This window comes from Serinus canaria, chromosome 24 (genome assembly GCF_022539315.1).
Source record: "Serinus canaria isolate serCan28SL12 chromosome 24, serCan2020, whole genome shotgun sequence".
NCBI lineage: Eukaryota > Metazoa > Chordata > Aves > Passeriformes > Fringillidae > Serinus > Serinus canaria.
This window is the reverse complement of record NC_066337.1, coordinates 6,229,823-6,250,905: the sequence shown is the minus strand read 5'-3', so window position 1 is coordinate 6,250,905 and position 21,083 is coordinate 6,229,823. Positions and strand designations below refer to the sequence as shown.

Here is a 21,083-nt window from a genome sequence, read left to right as displayed (position 1 = left end):
TAGGTCTGGCTAGAAATTCCTGCAGGATGTGGAGCAGCAGAGGGTTGCAATAGCCATAAACAGGGGCAGACTCCCAGGGTGCAGTTTCCTGCTGTTTTCTAAAGGAGTAAAACCACAATTGGGAGAGCAATAGAATCCCTTTTTTTCTCTATGCAGTTTGTGGAATATTCACTCAGTTTCTGCTTCAGATGAGGTGAAGATGTGCCAAGGTTTCCTTTAATTCCCCGGATTTCCTGTGTTGTTAGCAGAGCCCTCTCCCATGCTGGCAGGATGTGTTTCAGCTCTGATTCAGGAGGAGATTACACCAAGCAGCTCTAGCCCATAATCTCACTGGTTTCTGAAAGGGAAGCAGCAGTCCCACATTAATCCCCAGGTTTCTGTTCCAAACCTGGCATTCCTGGATCGGGCTGGAATCCAGGGCTTTGATTTTCAGCCCACAGCCTTGTGTAAGGTTTGAACCTGGCTCTTCAGAGCTAAAAACTGCAAATCTGGGAACTCCAGCTCCAGGGATCTCAGGCACACATGAGCTGCTCTTTCTTTCCCTCAGTTTTAACCAAACAAATTCACTCAGTGATGGGAACCAACTCAGACTTGTACCCCAATATCCACAGAATGGTGCACAGGCAGGAGGTTTTGGGGAAGAAAAATAGCAACAGGCTACTGGTCCATCTTTTAATGTACTTACAAGCAGAAAGATCTGTTTGACTTGGGGAATGAACAGGTGAGGAGCTGAACAAAAATAGCAAAGATGAGATATAGAGACAAAAAAGCTCTAAAGCATTTGGAAGTTGCCATAGGTGATGTTTGCCCTGTACTAAAGGCTGGTGTGAGCCCTCAGGATAAGTGGAATAATAATATCCCTCAGGAGAATGTGGATTATATCTTCACTTTGGCCATAATTTTACTTTGTGTCCAGTTTTAACCCAAGGCAAATCCTCGTCTCCAGTGCTGTGTACCTCACTCCCGGATTTTTTTCTGAATCTAGAAGCAGAACCCACCTGAACCACTACCTGAAAAACTCTTCCACAATGCCATGGAGGGATGGAAGCTGCAGGAAAAGGCAGTGTCCTTCACGTGGAGCAAAGCCCAGGTGTGTTCCCAGAGCTGCAGTGTTGGCTGTGAGGAATCACCTGCAGCCCAGCCTTCATCCCCAGGACACTCTAGGCTGCTCCTTCCCAACACTCCAGGAGGAACTGTGGGAATGTCAGTGTCCCCAGTGCCCTTGGGAAGGTGGTAGTGCCAGCTCTGCCCATCTCTGCAGCAGCTTTTCCTTCCCCATCAAACTCCTGCACTTCCAGACAGCCAACAAAGCACTTTGAAACCTGGGACTGAGCCTTCCCCTTCTGGAGACAGCACCAAAGTCATCCTCACCCTGGCTTTCCAAGGAGTGAGGCAGTGCCAGGAGCACGGGCAGGGTGTGCTGGCACGAGGAGAGCGGTGGGAGCTGCTTGTGGGGGCTCCTCAGAGCCCACCCCAAGGGACTCAGGAGCCTCTCCCACAGCTCTGAGCCTGCCAAAGCCAGAGCTCTCTGTTCCTCCCACCCTGGGAAAGATCAACCCCTGCTCCCCCAAGGACCTCTGCTGGTGGGAAGGGCACTGAGCTGGTTTTCACAAACACCTTGGCGAGAAGATTTCATTTCTTTGTTCCTCCAGACCTTCAGAGCCTTGCTCTAGCCCCTCTTTTGGGATTCATTATTTATAACTGAAGCTTTTGTTCAGCTTATTGAGTCTTCCTGGTCCTGCTTTCCCTCCCTGTGATTCCCAGCTTGCTGAAGCCCCGGGTGGGGATCTCTGCACCCCCAAACAGGTTTGAATTAAAAGCCAGTGAATTCTGCCTGCACTGTATTTGCTGCTTGCCTGCTTGCTCCCACTCCACAGAACTGTTTATCTTCCTGGCTGAAGAGTAAATGAACTCCAGTAGGTCCAACCAGCTTATCCAATCCTGCTGAAATAAAACATAAAAAAAAGGAAAACAGGAAAAATAAAGCCACTACCTCTTGTGGTGAAAATCTCCAGTGCAACCACGGCTCCCCTGGGAGTCAGGAATGTAAAAATGCCCATCACAGGTACATGTGACACCAACCAATGTCTTCATGCAGCACTGTCATTAAATAGAGACTTGCACAAGCCACCCTGATGTTGATCTGGCTGTTTTGTTCTGCTTTTCTCTGGGCTCTGAGGGCTCAGGCTCCAGGGAGCCCTGGTTCTGCTGCCCAGCTCAAACACACAGAGCAGCAGCTGCCCCCACGTGGGATTGGCCTTCTCTGACTTGCTTCTCTGACTTTCCTTTTTCCTCCCTTTCCCCAGTCCATCCTTGAGAGTTCTGGTGTTTGCCTTGCCTGCAGCCATGAGAGTCAGGCAGGAGAAAGGAGAGATGCAGGAGGGCACAGACAGAGGGGAAATGGCCTGAAATGTCTCTCCTCTCCCAACAGGAGAGGGCTGGGGAGGATGGAGGAGGGAGGGGAGGAAGGCAGAGGTGCCCAGATGGATTCATGCTGGAGGACTTAATTATTTTCTTTTGGAATATTTCAATTTTTGTTGCACTGTTTTCTCAAGCTGCACACTCAGGTTTGGTGTTTGTGCAGGTGGAGCCTCAGCCAGGCTTAATCAGCACTTTAAAAATAAAGATTATTTTCTTTATATAAAAGAAGAAGAAAAAATAATACAAAGGGAATCCTTCCCACTGCTGGGAAAGAAAGCTGTCCATCTCCAAGAACTAACAAGCTAAAATTTCAGGTTAATGGCATTTCAGACCCAGAGGTTTATTCAGTTTTGAGCCAGCACAGAATAATCCCTGCCCCGAAGCCCTCAGTTGATGCAGGAACCAGAATCTCCAGAACTGCTGGGTTCAGATGAGGCTGAATTCTCCCTGCTGGATGATTCACCTCAGTGCCACCGTGACAGAGGGAAAATGAGGAGCTCCAAGCCCCTTCCCCTCCCAAACACAGCAGAATAAATGATATTTTCAGCTCAAACAGGACACACCAGGCTGTTTTCAGCCAGTCTGGCCTGAGCCTGGCAGGATCAAAGGCAGCTGCTCTGAGGTTCACCCTCACAGCCAAATTTCATTTCTAAGCCTGTGGACAAAAGGCATTCACAGCACCCAAAAGAGATAAAAGGAAGGATCTGCCCATCTCCTGGGGCTTCTGAGTGAGTCCTGCTGCTCCAGGTGAGCCCTGACACATCCCTGGGTGTGCTTTGTTCTGCACACCCAAGGAAAAAAAAAAAAGAGAAAACCAGTTACTCTTGTTAAATTAACTCCCTGTCTTTAATCAAAGCTTCTTTTAATAACTCCAACTGCTCCCCCAAGTCCTTCTGACATACCAGCCTGTCTGCTTCATAAAGAGCTTTTGACTCACAAATAACAACTTTCTTCACCAAAGAAAGAGCGATCACAGTGGACTAAACATAATTACGGCGTCATGAATAATTATCAGGCCCAGAAATGCCTTTAAAGAGACTTTAGAAGCGAAGCAAAACCCTTTTAAAGGAGAGGAAAACATCGTGCCTCCCCGAGCTGCCATGCTGGGCCCGGGAAGGAGGAGAGGGCTGATGAGAGTGAGTGAGCACATTTACCCAGAGCAGCTCTGCCTCCCTGCTGCCATCCTCCCTGGCACGCAATCAGCCCTGATGAGCCTGCCAGGGGCACTGCACCCCCGGCCCAGCTGCAGCACTGCTGCCAGCCTCGGGGAAGGGAGGGGACAGCCCAGCTTTGTCCTTGCCCTGTGAAAAGCAATTCTCCTGGTTTTATCCCAGCCCCTGCCTGCCAGGGAGGTGGTGGCACACGGAGAAAAACAATTTTTGGTGGTTTTACCCCAGCCCCTGCCTGCCAGGGAGGTGGTGGCACATGGCAGGGGCACGAGGGGTGGCACAGCAGCAGAACAGGCACCGAGTGCAGGGGGAGCTGGGGAAAATGGGCTCTGCAGGGGGATGGGCTCAGCTGCTACCCCTGCTCTGGGCAGGATCCTCAGTGGAACAGAGCAGGGAAATCAGCCCCCAGAGCTCCTGGCTGGGAGGGGACACACTCCTCTGTGTCTGCTGCCTCGGGCAGAGGGATGCTGACTGGAGGAACAGGAGCCTTCATCCCCTCCTCTCCCTCACCCCACACCCCATCCCAGAGAGTTCCCTGCTGCCAGGGCAGGCCTGAGCCCTCTGGGGCAGTGCCACCCTCAGCTCCTGCCCCAGAAGCCTGGGAGCCTTGGGATGGGGAATTTGTAAGGATATGAACTTTTAGGATATGAATTCTTATGGATATGAATTTTTAAGGATGTGAAGGGTGGCCAGTTCCTGACCACAGCCTGCCCCATCAGGCTCTGCCCCTGAGCTCAGGACAGCAGGACAGAGCAGCAGGCACCACCCAGATCCTCCTTCCATGGCTGGTGTTGTGGGGTTTTAATGCTGCACACGGGGAAAAACAAAGCAGCAGAATTCAGGGGTCCTCATGGCTGTCTGCTTCCTGTCTGTATCCAGCTGTTCCACAAATCCTCCTGAGCTGTGTGCAGGGCAGATGGGCAGGGCTGCAAAGCTCACCTGGCAGAACAGCAGGTCATGACCTCAGCCCTTGTCCCTGCAGCAAATGCTTGCTGAGAGCCATCGTTAACATTGACTGAGCAGGGCAGCCACAGAGCTGGTTGGTTTTTATTCAGGCCGTGTGAAAAAAAGCAAGAGAAGCCCAAACTGACATCAGCCAGAAATGCAATCTCGTCTCCAAGTGCTAACAGCAACACAGAGAGTCTCTGAGCAGCTCCTGAGTGTGAGTTCAGAGAGCTCTGTCAAATCACCAGCTGGAAAATGTACAAAGCTTCGAGGGGAAGCCGGGAGCTGCAAATCTGATTGAACAAGACAGGTTATGAGCAGGGAGCTCGTCTGTGTGGAGAAATGGGCAGTCAGTGCCAGGCTAAACAAACATGTACATCCCCTCTGAGCACCTCCCTCCCCCTGGGACTGCTCCTGTCAAACACAAAAGTGACTTTGAGCTGGCACCATCCTTTGGGGTTGCTGGGAAAACCCCAGCGAAGGTGGCAGAGCAGCTGCTGTGGGCCCTGCAGAGGGACGTGGCACGGGGGGCTGTGCTCACAGCAGGGCCAGCTCTGGGGTGGCAGCAGGTGTGTGACAAGTCTGGGGTGACAGCAGGTGTGTGACAAGTCTGGGGTGACAGCAGGTGTGTGACGAGTCTGGGGTGACAGCAGGTGTGTGACGAGTCTGGGGTGGCAGCAGGTGTGTGACAAGTCTGGGGTGGCAGCAGGTGTGTGACGAGTCTGGGGTGACAGCAGGTGTGTGACGAGTCTGGGGTGACAGCAGGTGTGTGACAAGTCCGGGGAGGGGTGAGCCCACCCTGGATCAAATCCACAGCATGAGACCATGCCATGGCATGAAACAGTGACAATCCTGTGACATTAAAGAGCTGAGCTCGTGCCTCTGCCTCCCTCTGGGCCGTGGGCTGCGTTCCCTGCCAGGGAACCTTGGGGGAATGATGAAAATGGGAGGGTTTGACCCAGAACTGAGCTGGGGAAGGGCCCCAGAACCTTCTGAAGGGGGCTGGCAGCAGAAACACAGATGTAAGAGCTGAAGTGAGGGATGTGGGACTCCAGGCAGCTCTTCAAAATGCACTTTATTACAAAATGTAATTTATTACAAAATGCAGTTTATTACAAAATGCAGTTTATTGTATCCAGGATGTCACAGCAGCCCAGGCTGGTGGGTGACAGAGCTGTGCCCACAGCTGTCAGCTCCAGCTGCAGGCAGGCCTGGACACCCTGAGTTTAGGTTCCAGTGCATTCTGTACTTTTCTTTAGGTTCCATTGCATTCTGTACTTTTCTTTGCTGAGCATCTTCACCCAGCAGACCCAATCTGTCTCTTCACTGTCACCTCCAGCCTCTCCTAACTCCTGTCATTCCCACACCCATGGCACTGCTCTCCAGTCACTCACAGTCAGTCCATCACACTTTCAGCCAGAAGTTGTTTTTCAGTTTTCTTGCACTGGGAAATTCTGAGCCCTTTTTTCTCCTTGCCACCTTTGTGCCTCGTTTGCCTGTGCTCTCTTTGTGCTGGGTACAAACACCTTCTGGTTTGGGGTGGGTTTGTCCTTTGCTCTGAGCCATAAAACCCCTTCTCACTCACACACCCTTTGCTCCTTGGTTACCCACTCAGGCTGGCTCAGCAATTCTTTTCTTCTCTATCAAAACTTGCTCCCATTTCTATTCCTTCATCAGATCACAGAATCCCAGAACGATGAGGTTGGAAGAGACCTCTGAGATCATGGAGTCCAACCTGTGCCCCTCAACCAGACCACAGCACCAAGATTCTCCATTCAAAAACCTTCCTGCCCAGCACACATCTCTGTGAGACTCCTGTCAAACTTCCACCCTCCCCAACCCCCGGAGGAAACCCTGGTGCCTTTGTGTCCCTGCCCGCCCAGCTGTCCCTGCCCTGCCCCACTGCCAGGCCAGCAGCAGGGGCTCAGCTCCTGGAGGCTGCAGCCCCAGCCAAAGTCACACCAAATTAACCTTGGGGATGCAGATTCATGCCTGAATTATCGGGGCTGGCAATTTCCTGCAGCAGCAGTGGAGTTTGTGCATGTTCCCAGCTGGGGGAGGATGCTCCAGGTCACATTCCTGCATCGTGTTTCCATTGAAATGCCCACCTGGGGCTGCTGGGAGGGCAGGACAGGCAGGCAGGGCTCAGGTGGTGCCTGGGAACCTGCTTAGCTCTGCTTTGTGTCTGAGCCCCCCAGCCAAGGGAGCATTCAGCATCCAGGGTGTCTGGGAAGGAGCATGTCTGATTGCCTTGTGATAAACAAGCCCTAAATCACTTCAAAGCTGAGGCCAGAGTGGCTGGGGAAGATTACAGGCAGTGAAATAGGAGGGCCTGGCCTGTGATTCAGAGACAGCAGGGAAAACCACAGTAAATTCTGCCTCCTTCTTAATTACAAAAATAAAAAAACAAAAGGAAATGTTCCATGAGCAGAGTGACTGAGACACTGCTTCACCCAGCCTGGTGGCAGAGCTGGAAGGGGGATTTAAAGCCCCAAGGCCTGGGGTGACATCCCAGGGGCTGCAGGGGCTGCACCAGCTCACTGGCAGCTCTAACTCGTTGGCCAAAGGCTCTTTCTGCAGCCACACTCGCCCTCCAGCTGCCCAAGCCTCCCACATTCCCAGTTCCTCCCCAATCCATGCTTGTGTTTCAGGCACAATTTGGATTTCCCCCTCAGCCTGCAAACCCAGGGAGGCCAGGCCCTGGCCCAGATTTTCCAGGTGAATCCCAGGGCTGGGCAAGCCCTTCCCTGCTGTCCTGACTGGGATGGAAAAAAAGGTTGGAAAATATGAACTTGGAGGCCTTTTCCAGCATCAGGGATTCTGTGGGGCCAAGGAGATGCAGCAGGAACCCCACAAGCTGCTCCAGACTCCCAAAATGACCTCACAAGCAGCATTTTCCAAGCTCCTGGGATTTCAGCTCAATTCCACCTTTTCTCTGGTTTTGTCTCTCTCTCTCACAGCAATTGTTGATTTTTTCCTTGCCACTTTTTAATGTCTGAGTCGGCTCATGGGTCTGTGGCATTTTCCAGCATTCCCTGGAGCAGAACCTGACCTGCTCAGCCAAAAGGAGCAGCACATTGGGCAGCAAAGAGCCCAGCTCAGCTCTCCTGGGAGAAATCCTGGGAGAAATCCTCACAAAACAAAGACTTCAACAAAATAAAGGCAGGGCAGCCTCAGCAAAACCTCTTGGTGAACTGCAGCCTTTTCCAAGGCGAGGAAATTAATTCCCTGAATGCCTTGTAAGGATTTTTTTTCTGCTTGGAGCAGATATTAGGGGTTTGCCCAAAGAATAGCAGTAAAACCTTGCTGCTGATAGGAAGGCAGCTGTGCCCTGCTGAGAGCAGGCTGGGGCTGGAGGGCAGGGGCAGTGCCAAGGAGCCAGGCCAGAAATGCCCCAGGGCTCAGCTCTGCCCAGGCTGAGTTTCTGTAAATTTCCCTTTTCCTTCTGCAGCCACGGCCTTGCAGCCCAAACAAAGGCTCCTTTTAGCCCTTGCTGCAGCTAATTTCTGCACCTCCTGATTGCTGACCTGGCCTAATGCTCCTCTCTCTAATTGCTCCAGATGGACTTGGAGTCTTTCTGGAGTCATTTGCTACCCAGCAAGGCTGGTGGGCATTATTTATTTCTTTATTTATATTCAGAAGAAATTCCCTCCAGGATGGGGAGCTCAGTTGTGCTCTCTGGATTTTTTCCTGGACCATTTGGAGGTGATCCCTGTACCTGCTATTTTTTAAAGGGAAATTCAGCTCCAAGGTGGTTTTCTGCTCCTCCCAGCACGCTGCTGTGGGCAGCACCAATCCTTGCCTCAGGAAGAGCTGTCTGGACTCACAGATTCCGTGGTTCCCTGACCCCCAGAGCCAGGCTGGGCAGCAGATTGAGGGCTCTGCACCTCTGAGGTGCCCTCAGAGGGACAGAAATCTTTTCCTGGGCTTTGTTTGGGTACAAAAGATTTCTCCCAAGGCCACAGAGGGTGTGAGGAGCTCTGAACTGCCAAAATGAGAGCCTGAACTGTGATATCTCCCCCCCAAACTGTCCCCACCGAGCTGAACTCCACCTCTCACTGCCAAGAACCTCAGGCCTTACAAACAATCACTCCTGGGCTCGGGCTTGTGTGTTTTGGTTTTTTTCCCCACAGAAGAGAAGGAGGCCAGCAGCAAATTGCACAGGAGAAGGGTTCCCTGCTGTGCTCAGAGCCACAGGAGAGGAAAGCAGCAGCTGATCAAAAGATGTTGAACTTGCTGGGGATGAGCTGCCTGCTAGGAGCAAACAGCAAGAGCCCCTTGAGTCCCAGCCAGGCCCTTTCCCATTATTCTAATGGAAGTGCAGCTCACACCTGCACTGATGGAGCTGGGTGGGAGCAGCTCTAGGAGGGGATAACGTGGTTTTATTGCAGAGGAAGGGACAAAGCCCCTCCCTGGGGCTGGGGAGAGCACAGGGACGGGCTGGATGGCCCGGGGAGGGGGCAGGAGGAATCCTGGCAGGCCAGGGAGAGGCTGAGCAGGAGCCTGGCACGTCTCACACTGACGTCTGCCACAGCACAGAGCCTACAACCACCTCCTTGCAAGAAAAAGAAACACAGAGAATTCACTATTCCTTCTTACATTAAAATCACTGCCTCCTACATTCACATCACTGCTGTCAGAAACATCTTGATTTTCCACACCTAAGGGGCTATGGAAAAAAACAAGCATTTCTGCTAAAAATAAGGGTTCCCCCCCCCCCAAGCTGTATTTATTCAGATCTCTTTTCCTCTAAAATGCAGCATTATTTTAATTTTAATTTAATCCCATATCTGCATAATTGCAGCACTGCCAAACAAACAAATCACAGTCACTGGGAAGCAGGAGCAATGCAAAACGTGGATTTATCCAAATTCAGTTCCAAGCATTTTCCTGCGAGCATTCCCCCCAGAAGAGCCACACTTCTCACTGGAACGGCCACGTTTTCATCACAACAAGCTTCTCCCCTTCAGAGGGGCTCGGCAGCAGAGGATTTGTATTACAGTCAGAGCCAGCACTGAGAGCACTCAGGAAATCAGTGCCAGCCCCTCCTGAAGCATCCCCTGCTCTGCTGATGGATTTGCTCTGAGTTTCTTGGTGTGCTGCTTGTGGGGAGCACGGGGTGCTGCACGTCCCTTCCCTTTCCCCAGGGATGTCCTGGGTGGAGGGGATGCAGAGGGAGGGCAGGCAGCCTGGTAGGAAATGAACCCACAAACACCAGAGGTTTGTGTCCAAACAGGAGACAGAGGAGTCCTTTGGCTTATTCCAATCAAGGCAGAGGCCATGGGGCATCCCCTGGGGTCTCTCCCATTTCTGGAGGATGCAGCCTCCTTTTTATCCCAATTTCCAGCCACATTTCCCTTCTCTCTTTCCCCATTTCTGAGGGACTTGAGAGGTTCAGACTCCCCAGAACACCTGATCCCAGAGATTCCCCTCCAATGTACAACCCTCCCTTTTCACTTTTAATTCTTATGGAATTTAGGGGTTTTTCTTCCCCATTGTTTCTTTCACCTTTCAATGTCCAATTTAATTTCTCAACAAACCTACAGTTTATTTGTGAAAGCAAATCTCTTTTTCCATTCATCACTCAGTGGAATCCTTCCCACTGTTTCTTCTCTCTCCCAGTGCTGGTTTGATCCCCCAGCAGCTCCAGAGCTGCTTTGGAAAGACAAATCCCCTGTTCCTCTCAAGGCCAAAGCACACCCAGGACTGACAGAGCTCCAGCAGGGAGCGGGGCTGCAGCAAGATCAGCTTTAAGGGACCTTGCATTTCCCCCCTCTGCTTTTCTGTCCGTGCTGGGATTCTGTGAGGGGTGTGAGGAGCAATTGGTGTGGAAATCTCCCGTGGTTCAGGTGTCAGGGCTGCTGCAGCACAGGGTGCTCAGGGCAGCACTCAGAGCCACCCCACAGCTCCCTGCCAACATCAGCAGCACCACCCTGCTCACCCAGGCAGCTCTGGGCACCCCAAAACCACAAATTCTGAGGCATGAGGGCAAACAATTTTGATCTTTTGCAATCTAAATCTTTTAGGAGGTTTGTGCCCCGCTGCTGCTGCCGTGCCCTGCCAGGAGCTGCCTGGGCTGGGAACTTTGGGTAAGAACGTGAGAGAATCAGCAGCAGATTTATCAGCAGGGACAAAAGACTGAAATGGAGTTGAAAAAGGGGAAAGGGGAAAAAAAAAAAAAAGAGGGGGTATGGAGATCCACGAATAATTTTAGAAATAAGCTGCAAGTTGCACAGTCACAAAGCGGAGGCTGGAATGCACTTTTCCAGAGTTTGTAAAGACTCATTTAATTTCTATAGAAACTGAGCAGCAAACAGGTAATTTTCTCTGCAAATTGCTTCTATCACCTCTGGAATGCTCTGCGAGAGCAATGTATTTCCCTCGTGTCTTCTTAATCCCCTGTTATTTTCATTATAAATTTAATTAAGCTCTTGTAGAGAACATTCCATGACATAGGAGCTGAGTTTTGTTTTTCTGCCGGAGTGGGGACAGAAAGGAGCTGCTGAATTGTGTGGCAATTGGATTTCTGTTTTTCTGGGTAAATATTTCAAATGACACCGAGCAGGGGAGACATTTGCTGAATCAATACATCTGCAGCTGAGGGAAGGAGCTGCACAGCAAGGTCTGAGCTTCCCAAGAATTCCTTCAGCCAGGCCTTTCCTCCTCGGATGAAATTAGGGAATATCAAGAGCAGGTAAATCAGGAAATGCCAAGCATTTTGGGGTGATTTTTTTGGTGGTTGCAATAAAAAAACGTCAATTTTTTACACTCCCTGCAACCCAAAATGTCACCACATTTCATAACCTGCCCAGCTCCCCACTTCACCAATGGCAAATGTTAAAAATGAATCATTTCATTACAATTTATTTCAAACGAAATCTAAAGGCTCTGGTGCCAAAGCACGGTGAAAAACTGGGTTTGAATACAATACACATCAATACCTTAAGTTAATAGAAAATGAAACCTGCATCAGTAGAGGTTGGGCATTTTAACCCTGTTTTTAACCCATTTAATCTCACGTTTTCAGGCAGTAACACTCCCCTGCAGAGCTGGGGTTGTTTGTTTCTATTTCAGCCTCTTCCAGCTCGAGGCCATGACAAGTCACCCTCCCAGCAGGCACGTTTGGGGACTCAGGAGTCACAGCAGGGCTGTCAGAGCTGCACACCAGGGCTCTCGCTGTCACCAGGGAATCAAATCCAAGATGATGTTTTTCACAGGACTGATCGAGCTCTGCAACATCTTCCTGAAGGAAACCAGGAGTTATTTCCCCCCAGAGACACGACTCAAACCTTGACCTGCAAGCAGCCAGATCTCCTGTGTGATTATTCTGGAATTTCTGTTCCCCGTGCATCCATTTCAATACTCACAGTGATTTTTCCTCCCTGCCTTGTTTTATTTCAGTCTTGTTACAGAAAGGAGATGTCAGGGAGTCTGACACATTGCTGTGCCAGCAGCAGGTGAGAATCTCACGATTCAATTCCCACCTGTGCCAGGGCCATTTTACACCAATTTTCTCTGTAGGAAAACATGGAATGAAAGCAATAAAAGCTGTGTGTGCTGTGCACAGCTTCAGCACTGCCTGCGTGAACAGGGGGTGCATAAATCCCTGCTCAGGAAGGATTCAGGAGCAAAGCACTGCCTAAAGGATCACCGAGCCAAAACGTTCTACAAGCTTGGAAAAGAACTTGTCATCAAATAACTTCATTTTCTTTTACTCGCTGAGTGTTCACGCTTAAAAACTTCCATTTAAAAAGGGCAAATATTTTCCTGCAATCAGCAGGGGACAGGACAAGGTGCTTTGAGGCATCACAGCTGATGTGGGAAAGCTCAAGCTGCAGATTCCAGAGCAGGTGAATTTACAGATCTGTCCTTCCTGGGATAAGCCTGGGTATCTTCACCTCGTTCAGAGTCCTGTTCCCAGCTTTGCTCCCCGAGGCCTCCTTGCCCTGCAGCAGGGTGACGATGTTGTCCCGCTGGTGCCTCACGGCCAGCTGCAGTGCCGTGCACCCCGTGATGTCCTCCACGTCCAGCAGGGCCCCCGCCTTCAGCAGGGTCTTGATGATGGCCATGTTGCCCTTGAGCACGGCCAGGTGCAGCGGGGTCCGGCCCACCTTGTTCCTGGCGTTGACGTCGGCCTGGCACTCCAGGAGGTTGATGACGCTGAGGAAGGAGCCCCTGAGCACGGCGAAGTGCAGGGGGGCCCAGCGGGACCTCTCGGCCGTGTTGGGGTCGGCCCCGCAGCGCAGCAGCTCGCCGACCACGGGCTCGTCCCCGTAGCGCGTGGCCAGGTGCAGCGGCGTCCAGTCCATGCCGCCCTTGGCGTCCAGCCGGGCGCGGCTGCCCTTCAGCAGCCGGATGATCTCGATGTGCCCCTTGAAGGCGGCCAGGTGCAGGGGGGTCCAGCCTTTGTCCGTCCTCAGCTCCACGTTGGCCCCGTATTTGATGAGCTTCTCGCAGATCAGGTACTTGCCCCTGACCACGGCCAGGTGCAGGGCGCTGTAGTGGTTCTGGTCCAGGCTGTTGACGGAGATGCCGTTCTTCAGCAGGTACTGCACCACCCTGAACTTGCCCCTCTCCACGGCCACGTGCAGCGGCGTCCTGAGGTTCTTCTGCTTCCTCTCCAGGTCGGCGCCCTGGCTGGCCAGCAGTTTGACCAGGCCGACGTGCCCGAAGCAGGCGGCCACGTGCAGGGCGGTCTTGCCGTCCACCTCCTGCGCGTTGGGGTCGGCCTGGCGGGACAGCAGCACCCGCGCCACGTTCTCAAAGTTGTTCTGCGCCGCCAGGTGCAGCGGCGTCCACCCGTCGCGCTCCTGGGCGTCGGCGCGGGCCCGGTGGTCCAGCAGCAGCCGCGCGGTGCGGTCGTCGCCGTGCTGGGCCGCGAAGTGCAGCGGGCTCCAGCCGTCCTCGTCGGCCGCGTCGACGTCGGCGCCGTGCTCGATGAGGAGGGCGCAGAGCTCGGGCAGCCGGCGCTGCACGGCCAGCAGCAGCGGGGTGCAGCCGCCGCCCGCCGCGCCGTTGACGCCGGCCCCGCGGCCCAGCAGCGAGCGCACCCTGCCCGCGTGGCCCTGCAGCACCAGCAGGTGCAGCAGGGTCAGGCCGTTCTCCTGCACCCTGCCCAGCTCCTCGGGGCCCAGCTCCTCGGGGCTGCCAGCCTCCCCGTGTGGAGGTGGGAGAGGAACCTCCTGGGGGTCCTTCCCTAAAGGGAGAAAAAGAGTGAAAAACTCCCAGGAAGGGAGGGAGAGCTTGTGATTCTCTGTAGGACGACATGGAATGGAGTCATTTAAGAGATAAGGAATGTAAAATAAGGCCAGACATGCCCCAGGACATTTGGCCTCTCTCTCATAGTATCTATTTCCTGAATAGTTCATTTTCCTTAACTTAAAATTTTCCTAACTTTATAATGTCCCCCACGTGGAAAACCTTATGAGCCACATCCCTCTACAACAAACCAAACAACTTTTATAGCTTCCCTTCTTTCATTTTCAATTCTAAAGCCAGTCCCCTACTTACCCCCACTCCTGGTGTCTCGGGGGAAGGCCAACTCCTCTTTGTCGCCCTTGTTTTCAGAAAGGAGGAAAGGAAAAGGATAAAACACAATGTTTATTTGCATTCTGTAACATTTGCACAAAGTCCTTTGCTGCTGCTCTGCAGTTTTGTGTTATCATTTGAGAGTTTTTTATCCAATCCTGGTTTTGCACCCAAAACTCAGCTAAGCCAATCACGACAGAGCAGGAATGGGGAAGCCTGAAGATGATCTCTGGATATCCATGAGCTTTTCCTCCTTGTGCTCATTTGCTCCCAAACACACCCATATTCTGCTTCCTGATTGCATGGCAGCATCCCAAAATGATTTCCTTGTTGTTTAGGGACCCCCAAGCCCCTTCTTCTTCAGGCCTCGGGTTTCTTGCACAGCTTGGCAAAACCCTCTAAACGCCAATAATTCCCATCTCCCATCTCTCCCTGTTTTCTAGGCATAATTACTCCAGTACCCGGGATTACATCGTGACTATCCAGAAGCTGATTTTTTTCTCAGCCAGAGAAACATGGGGATTTCAAAGTATTAAAAAAAAAAAATTCTGTAAGAGTTGTTCAAAGTGGAACATCCTCGGATTTGTGCCGTGAACAGAAGCCTGTGATTTTGTGTTTGCTTGAGTTTCTTTTAGTGACTGAGGCCACCAGGATAAACCAAATTCATCTGGGCAGGTCCAGAAAAGGGTTTTCTTCTCTGACTATTTATAATTTAGTGCATTTGTTAATTAATTTGCAGGTGTCTCATCCCCATAAATGAATTACAGAGGCACAGCCTGTGCAGACACCCTGTGAAGGTGCTGAGGTGCTCCTGTGGGAGGGGAAGGAGCATCAAGGTCTGGTCAGAGCAAGGGGCAGGCTCAGAGGAGGTTCCTGAGAGGCGCAGGGGGTTCTGCTCACCTGCTGGCTCCTGGAGAGGGCCGGTTTGTGGGACATCTTCCTGACCAGGCGCTCGTTCTCCGGGTCCTGCACCAGGCTCTGGATCAGAGCCAGCAGCACGTCTGTCTCCACGGGGATATCTGCCAGGGCAGAGCAGTTCAGCTGTGCAGGCTGCCCCAGCTCCAGAGCCAGGCAGGACCCCGGTGGGAAGGGAGGGAGGCGGGCTGAGGGGATGTGTGACAGCAGAAGGGCACTCGGCTGCTAAACCTCGCTGGTGGCACTGGGAAAATGGGACACAAACCCTGCTTACCAACCCACGGGGCTGACCCTTGGCTGACCCACACCCCAGTCCCACCTGCAAAGCTGGGCCTTTGCTTGGGGTCCTGGTCCCAGCACCTCTTCATCAGGTCCACCATCTGGTGGCACTCCCCGGGCCAGTCGTCCCTGACGAGCTCCAGCCCCGGCCTCTTCCCCGCTGCCACCTTCACGATGATGGCCATCATGTTGGCCCCTGGAAAAATCCAGCACCCTCTGGGTGTTGTGCCTGGGAAGAGGGCTGGGACAGGCATCCCACGGGTGCAGGGTTTGTGTTTACCTGTGTAAGGCTTTTTCTGCATGAGCACCTCCCAGATGACGATGCCGAAGCTGCGGGAGAGGAGAGACTGTGAGCACTTGGACATGAGATGCACCTACTGCTTCTGCCTTCTGGAGGAATGGGGAGATCAGCAAGGAGGTTCTTCAGGAGGGAAGGATTTCATCCCCCTGGCCAAAAGGATCATGCCCTGTGGTTCTGCCTCATGCATCTCCCTTAAGCGTGGGGTCATCACCCTCCAAGGGTGTGAGCAGTGAATGAGTGACCTGGAGCCTTTCCTGGCAAAGTCAGGCTCTCAGTGCCTTTTTCCACTTTATTCACATTGGGGTTTTGAGCCCTTGGCTCCTGCAAGTTCCTGTGGCCCTGCAAATCCTCCTTTCCCTCTTCCCTCTACCCTCTGTGCTGCAAAGGCCAAGGAGCTGAGGAATTTCCAGACATGGACATGGAGCTCGTGTGAATGTGCTGCAAAGCTGCTCGCCCAAAAGGGCAAAAGCCAAGCTGAAATCTCTTCCCTGCCTGTTCCTGACCAAAATGAAGCTGAACACTGAGGCAGATAAGCCAATATTGGAATTGTTTTAGAAGCAATCTCAGCAGGGACTGTGCTGAGAGAGCAGCACTGGCTGTTTGGGCTCTGCTCTCACTCCTTTCCATGGGAACAGGGTGTGATGGCTCCTGGGGCAGTGCAGCCTGGGAGGGTGCATTGGGATGATGATTATCCACAGAGAACCCCCTCCCTCAGCCTCACCACTGAGCTCGGGGCACCCCAGTGTGTTCCCCACGTTCTAGGAGGCAGAAAAGCAGAACTTAAACAAACTGAAGCAGTGTCCAGCTCCCCTTGCTGTGTGTCACAGCCTGGGGACACCCCTGGGTGCCCAGGGCCAGCCCTCACCTGTACACATCGTACTTGATCCCCGGGGGTTTGCTGTTCTGCAGGAACATTTCGGGGGGGATGTAGCTCAGGGTGCCCCTCAGAGCTGAGCTCTCGATGTACTGCATCCTGCTGGACTGCTCCATCCACTTGGACAGCCCAAAGTCGGAGATCTGCAAGCAGGAACAGGGAAGCTGCCCCAAACTGCTCACACTCTCCCTCCTGCTGTCACCCAGACATTCCCCATCTCAGGGATCAGGGGCAGGAGAGGGTGAGAGCAGCTGGAGCGTGACAAAACCCTGACAACCTGCAGCCCCCGAGTCCAGCTGGAGCCCTAAATTCCCAGTGCTGGCCCAGAGTCCCTGTGTGGTGCTGAGAACAGCGTGGGGGTTGCTCAGCAGCTGCTGGGTGAGCACCCCCAGGTCACTCTTTCATGGGCTGCTCCTGCAGAACCTGATTTACTGGGGCCCTGGCAGAAATGGCCTGGCTCTGATGAGAGCCATGGCCCTACCTTGACATGCATGTTCCCATCCAGGAGGACATTCCCTGGCTTCAGGTCCAAGTGCAGCAGAGGAGGGCTCATGCTGTGCAGGAAATTCATGGCCAAGCCCATCTCATGGATCACCCTGAATTTCAGCTGCCAGGACATCCTGTGGGTGGGGAGGATTCTCTCCAAGGAGCCCCTGGCCATGTACTCCATCACTATCCCCAGAGGGCTGTTGCACACCCCGTAGATGGTGACAATGTGCTGGAATTTGATTTTCTCCATCTTGCTGGCCTCCTCCATTAGACAGTTCATGCTGGTCCTGGAAAATTGAAAGTAAAAAATAAAGAATACAGTGGGAGCAAGAAATTTCATCAGTTAATTCACAGGCCCAGTAACTCTGCAGTAACTTAGTGACACCCAGCCTTTCCGAGCACTGCCTACCCCAGAAAGATTCACCCCAAATTCCCCCTGGAGCTGATGATGATGCTGCCACACAGGGATTTCTTGCAGATTAAAATCTGACATTGATGGTGTTGTGACTTCTCAAGGTGAGCTGAGGTTTATTTGGTGCTTCATTCAGCCACCAGAGGGAAAGAGATGAAATCTTGCCCTTGTTTCAGTCCTTAGCAGTGAGGACAGAGACCCTGTGCTTGTGGCACTGCTGAAATGGCTTTAAACTGCCCCAGGGCAGGGTTAGATGGGGAGGGATCCTTCCCTGTGAGAGTGGGGAGGGGCTGGCATGGAATTCCCAGCGGCTGCCCCATCCCTGGAAGTGTCCAAGGCCAGGCTGGAGCAGCCTTGGACTGTGGAAGGTGCCCCTGGCTTGGGCAGGGAGGACTGAGAGGAGCTTTAAGGCTGCTCCCAGCCCAGAGCACCCCGTGGTGCCATGGAATTCCCGGTGTTCCCTGGCAGCAGGATGCCAGGAGCGGGCACAGCTCCGTGCCACCCCTTGGCCGCTCCTGCAGCTCCTCCTGTGCCTGCAGCTCTGTCCCTGGGCACGCTGACTCTGCTCCCAGGGGAAGCCTGGCACAGCTGCTGGCTGCCAGCTCTGGCAGACCTGTTTCTCCAAATTCTCCAAAGGCTCACCCCTCCCGACCTGCTCGACGGGTTTGGGGGAGCAGCCAAGCAGCAAAGGGCCAGGAGTGCCTCTAAAAAGCACACCCTGGGAACGCAGCTGAGCTGCCAGCAATTAGGCCAGGCCATTAATTGATCTAAAATGGTTCAGCCAAGCAAAATCTTCTGCCAGGCTCCTCACAGTGAGACCTACCTGTGGGTTGAGGAATCTCGGGTATTTCACTACAATTGATAAGATACAGAATTAAAATTGATTATTTGACTCTTTTCCCCCCAAAAACAAGAACAAAGTGCAAATGTAGAATCTGCAGAGCAAACTGAGGACAGTCAGTGCTCAGTCTGAACTCAGCTGTCGCCTATAACAAGAAATCACAAGAGTGAGATTTTTATCCAGGCAGGATCCTTCCAAATTGAAGGGAATAAACTTTAAATTAAATGAGTCCATCAACTCTGCTGTTTTTCCATCAGCTCTGCCTGTATTGGATGTGTTATCAGCAGTGGTTGTGATTGCCTGGCCTTGCTCCATCTCCAGACTCAAGGTGGGCCCCAGAAGAGACAGAGCAAGAGGCAGAGAGGAGCTGCAGGTGCCCCACGGAGAGGAAAGAGATGTCTGGAGGCTACGGGAGCAGGACAGCAAAACCAGCTGTAAATCCTCTGCCCCTCATCTCTAAACCTGGTGATTAATTCAGTTTGATGGCTACACCTCAGCCCCACTGCCCAGTGGCAGCTGTAAATCACCCACCAGGTGCTTTAATCCGTGTGTAAGGTGCTGACCTCAGCCCCAGGCTCAGCCCTGCTCTATTCCCCGTGTCCCTTTGCACATCCACACCAGACAGGGAAAGGCAGAACTCCAATTCCCCACTCCCTCTGGGTACTCAGCCCTTCCCAAGGAGCAGAAGCTCCTTCCTGACGAGTTTTATCCCCCAATCCCTCCAGCTGGGATGGCCAGAGCTGAGCAGGGGTTACCTGTCCACGCTGGAGTCCTGCAGCAGGTACGGGGAGCACTTCACGGCATAGACCGTCCTCCACCTCCTGTGCTTCACCTGGTACACGTGGCCGAAGCCCCCGCTGGCCACTCGCAGCCACTCATCCTCAAAATCCTCCTTGCTGAACACGGTCAGGCTGCCCAGCCCGCCCCGCTCCGTGCCCATGGCACAGCTGGCTCTGCCCGCTGCTGGGGAGGCACCCGAGCTCCTCCTGCCCTGCCCTGCCCTGCCCTGCCCGGGGAGGTGGGATCCACCCCAGGGCAGCCCTGGCAGCTCCTGCCAAGGGGTGGATCCTCAGTGTGGCTGCTCACATATTCTGCTTTTCACACCTGGCTCAGCTCCAGCCTGGCTGTGTGGCTCTGCCCTCTCAAATCCAGCACTGGGTGGGCAAAACCTCCAAGAATTCCGGGTGGGAAATGGTGCAAAGGGAAAGCTTTCAGTGAATTCAAACCTGTGTGAATTCTACATATTCACACCTGGCTCAGCTCCAGCCTGGCTGTGCAGCTCTGCCCTCTCAAATCCAGCACTGGGTGGGCAAATCCTCCAAGAATTCCAGGTGCAAAGGACTTCAGTGAGGGTGGGATTCCTCAGCTGGGGAACTGGCACAGCCTGGGGGAAAGGGAGGTGGGGACTGGGGCAGGGTGAGGCTCAGAGGGAACAGAGAAATCCACCAGGCAGAATTGTACCTGAGAGATGTGGAAAACACTCCAGAGAGAACAGAGGAAAACTGCCCCCAGAAACAGCTGGATGGAGAGGTAGAAAACATTCCAGAAAGAACAGAGGGGAAAAAAACCCAGAAGTAGCTGGATGGAGATGTGGAAGACACTCTAGAAAGATGAAAAACTGAGTTAAAAAAACCCCAGAAGCAGCGGGATGGAGAGGTAGAAAAAAACCACTCTAGAAAGATAAAGAACAGGAAAAACCCCAAACAACCAGAACTGGCACATGAGTGCATGAGGCTGAGAACAAACCTCAGCAGAAATACCAGAAATGTGGCAAACCAGAGCAGTTCCCTGGGGGTTAAAATAAAATCTCCCTGGGAGTGGGTGTTTGGAGGAGCACAGGCTGGTCAGAGCAGTTTGAGCCTCACCATGTGAGCACAGGAGCAGCACACACACCTTCAGCTGAGCAGGGGTTAAAAGCTCGTCTGGGCCTTGTGCATTTGTGTCTTTAATGCCCCAGCTCTCTCTGGAGGTAGCTCGGTGTCAAATACAAGGTGGTGCCATTTCCTCAGCCTACTGCAATACAAATAATAATTAGCACTGCTGCAGGGTAATTGTCCCGCTGCCAGCAAGCCTTGACCTGGCAGTTTTAGTTCTGTGGCAGAATGGTGAGGAAATCCTGGGAGGAAGCCTGACCCGGGTGAAATGTGAGTTACTTGTGTTACACTGAGGGGTCCTGGCAGTGCACTCCCTTCTTTTAAGGAAAGAAGGGGGGGAAAAGGGAAAAAAGGCTCTGCAGCATTTAGAGAGGAAAAACCCCAATTGGAAGGGGATTGCTGCCGATTCCCAGGCACTGCCAGGAGTGCCCACCTGGAGTGATGCCCTGCTCCCCTCCCCTCCCAGCTGCCCACACAGTTCTGGAGCTGGGGACAAGGACAGGGCCCCATTCCCTCCCGTGCAGGCACAGAGCAGACAAACACGGCAGGCTCAGGTTTATTGCAGAGCTCAGGAGGAGGGGAACGCTCAGCCCACGGCTGCAGAGGGGCAGCAGCTGCTGCTTCTCTCCCTCCCCTCACCTTCCAGGGCCATTTCTGGGCCAACAGCTCAGGAGTTCCAGCTCTGAGGGCAGGAGGTGAGGTCCTGCTGGTTGTGCCCAGCTCAGGCACATCCCTCCCTCCCTCCCTCCCTCCCTCCCTCCTTCCCTCCCTCCCCAGAGGTGCTGTCCTCACTCACGGTCCCGCTGCTGCAGCTGCTGCAGGAGGTCCTGCACAGGATGGGGCAGCCCCAGCTCCTCTGGGACAGGGGGATGTGGAGCTGGAGCCTGGAGGGGGCTCTCCACAGCTGCCCTCCCACAGCCACCCCCTCAGGCCCCCAGGAGAGCCCTGTTTGTGTCCCCACCCCATGGATGCCTTTCCTCAGTGCATTCCAGCAGGTTCTGGAGCTCTCTGACCATTCGTGGGCACTCGGAGCAA

At 53.2% G+C, this 21,083-nt stretch overlaps 1 protein-coding gene across 1 annotated transcript; it reads right to left on the bottom strand.

The window, feature by feature from the left end:
- Nucleotides 1-9,297: 9,297 nt before the first annotated feature.
- On the bottom strand, nucleotides 9,298-19,176 carry ANKK1 (ankyrin repeat and kinase domain containing 1). The gene is made up of 8 exons (XM_018923053.3): nucleotides 18,930-19,176; nucleotides 16,914-17,208; nucleotides 16,424-16,575; nucleotides 15,538-15,587; nucleotides 15,298-15,453; nucleotides 14,964-15,082; nucleotides 14,046-14,091; nucleotides 9,298-13,731 (listed from the first exon to the last, which is right to left on the bottom strand). Exons 1-8 carry the CDS (start codon nucleotides 19,112-19,114, stop codon nucleotides 12,392-12,394), a joined length of 2,343 nt encoding a protein of 780 aa, XP_018778598.1. The 5' UTR covers nucleotides 19,115-19,176; the 3' UTR covers nucleotides 9,298-12,391.
- Nucleotides 19,177-21,083: the final 1,907 nt, after the last annotated feature.

Coding starts and splice junctions, on each gene's coding strand:
- ANKK1 (XM_018923053.3), bottom strand. CDS start 19,114: ATGGGCACGGAGCGGGGCGGGCTGGGCAGCCTGACCGTGTTCAGCAAG. Junction 15,588..16,423: donor ATCAAGTACGATGTGTACAG/GTGAGGGCTGGC, acceptor CCTCTCCCGCAG/CTTCGGCATCGTCATCTGGG. Junction 15,083..15,297: donor GCAAAGGCCCAGCTTTGCAG/GTGGGACTGGGG, acceptor CTGCCCTGGCAG/ATATCCCCGTGGAGACAGAC.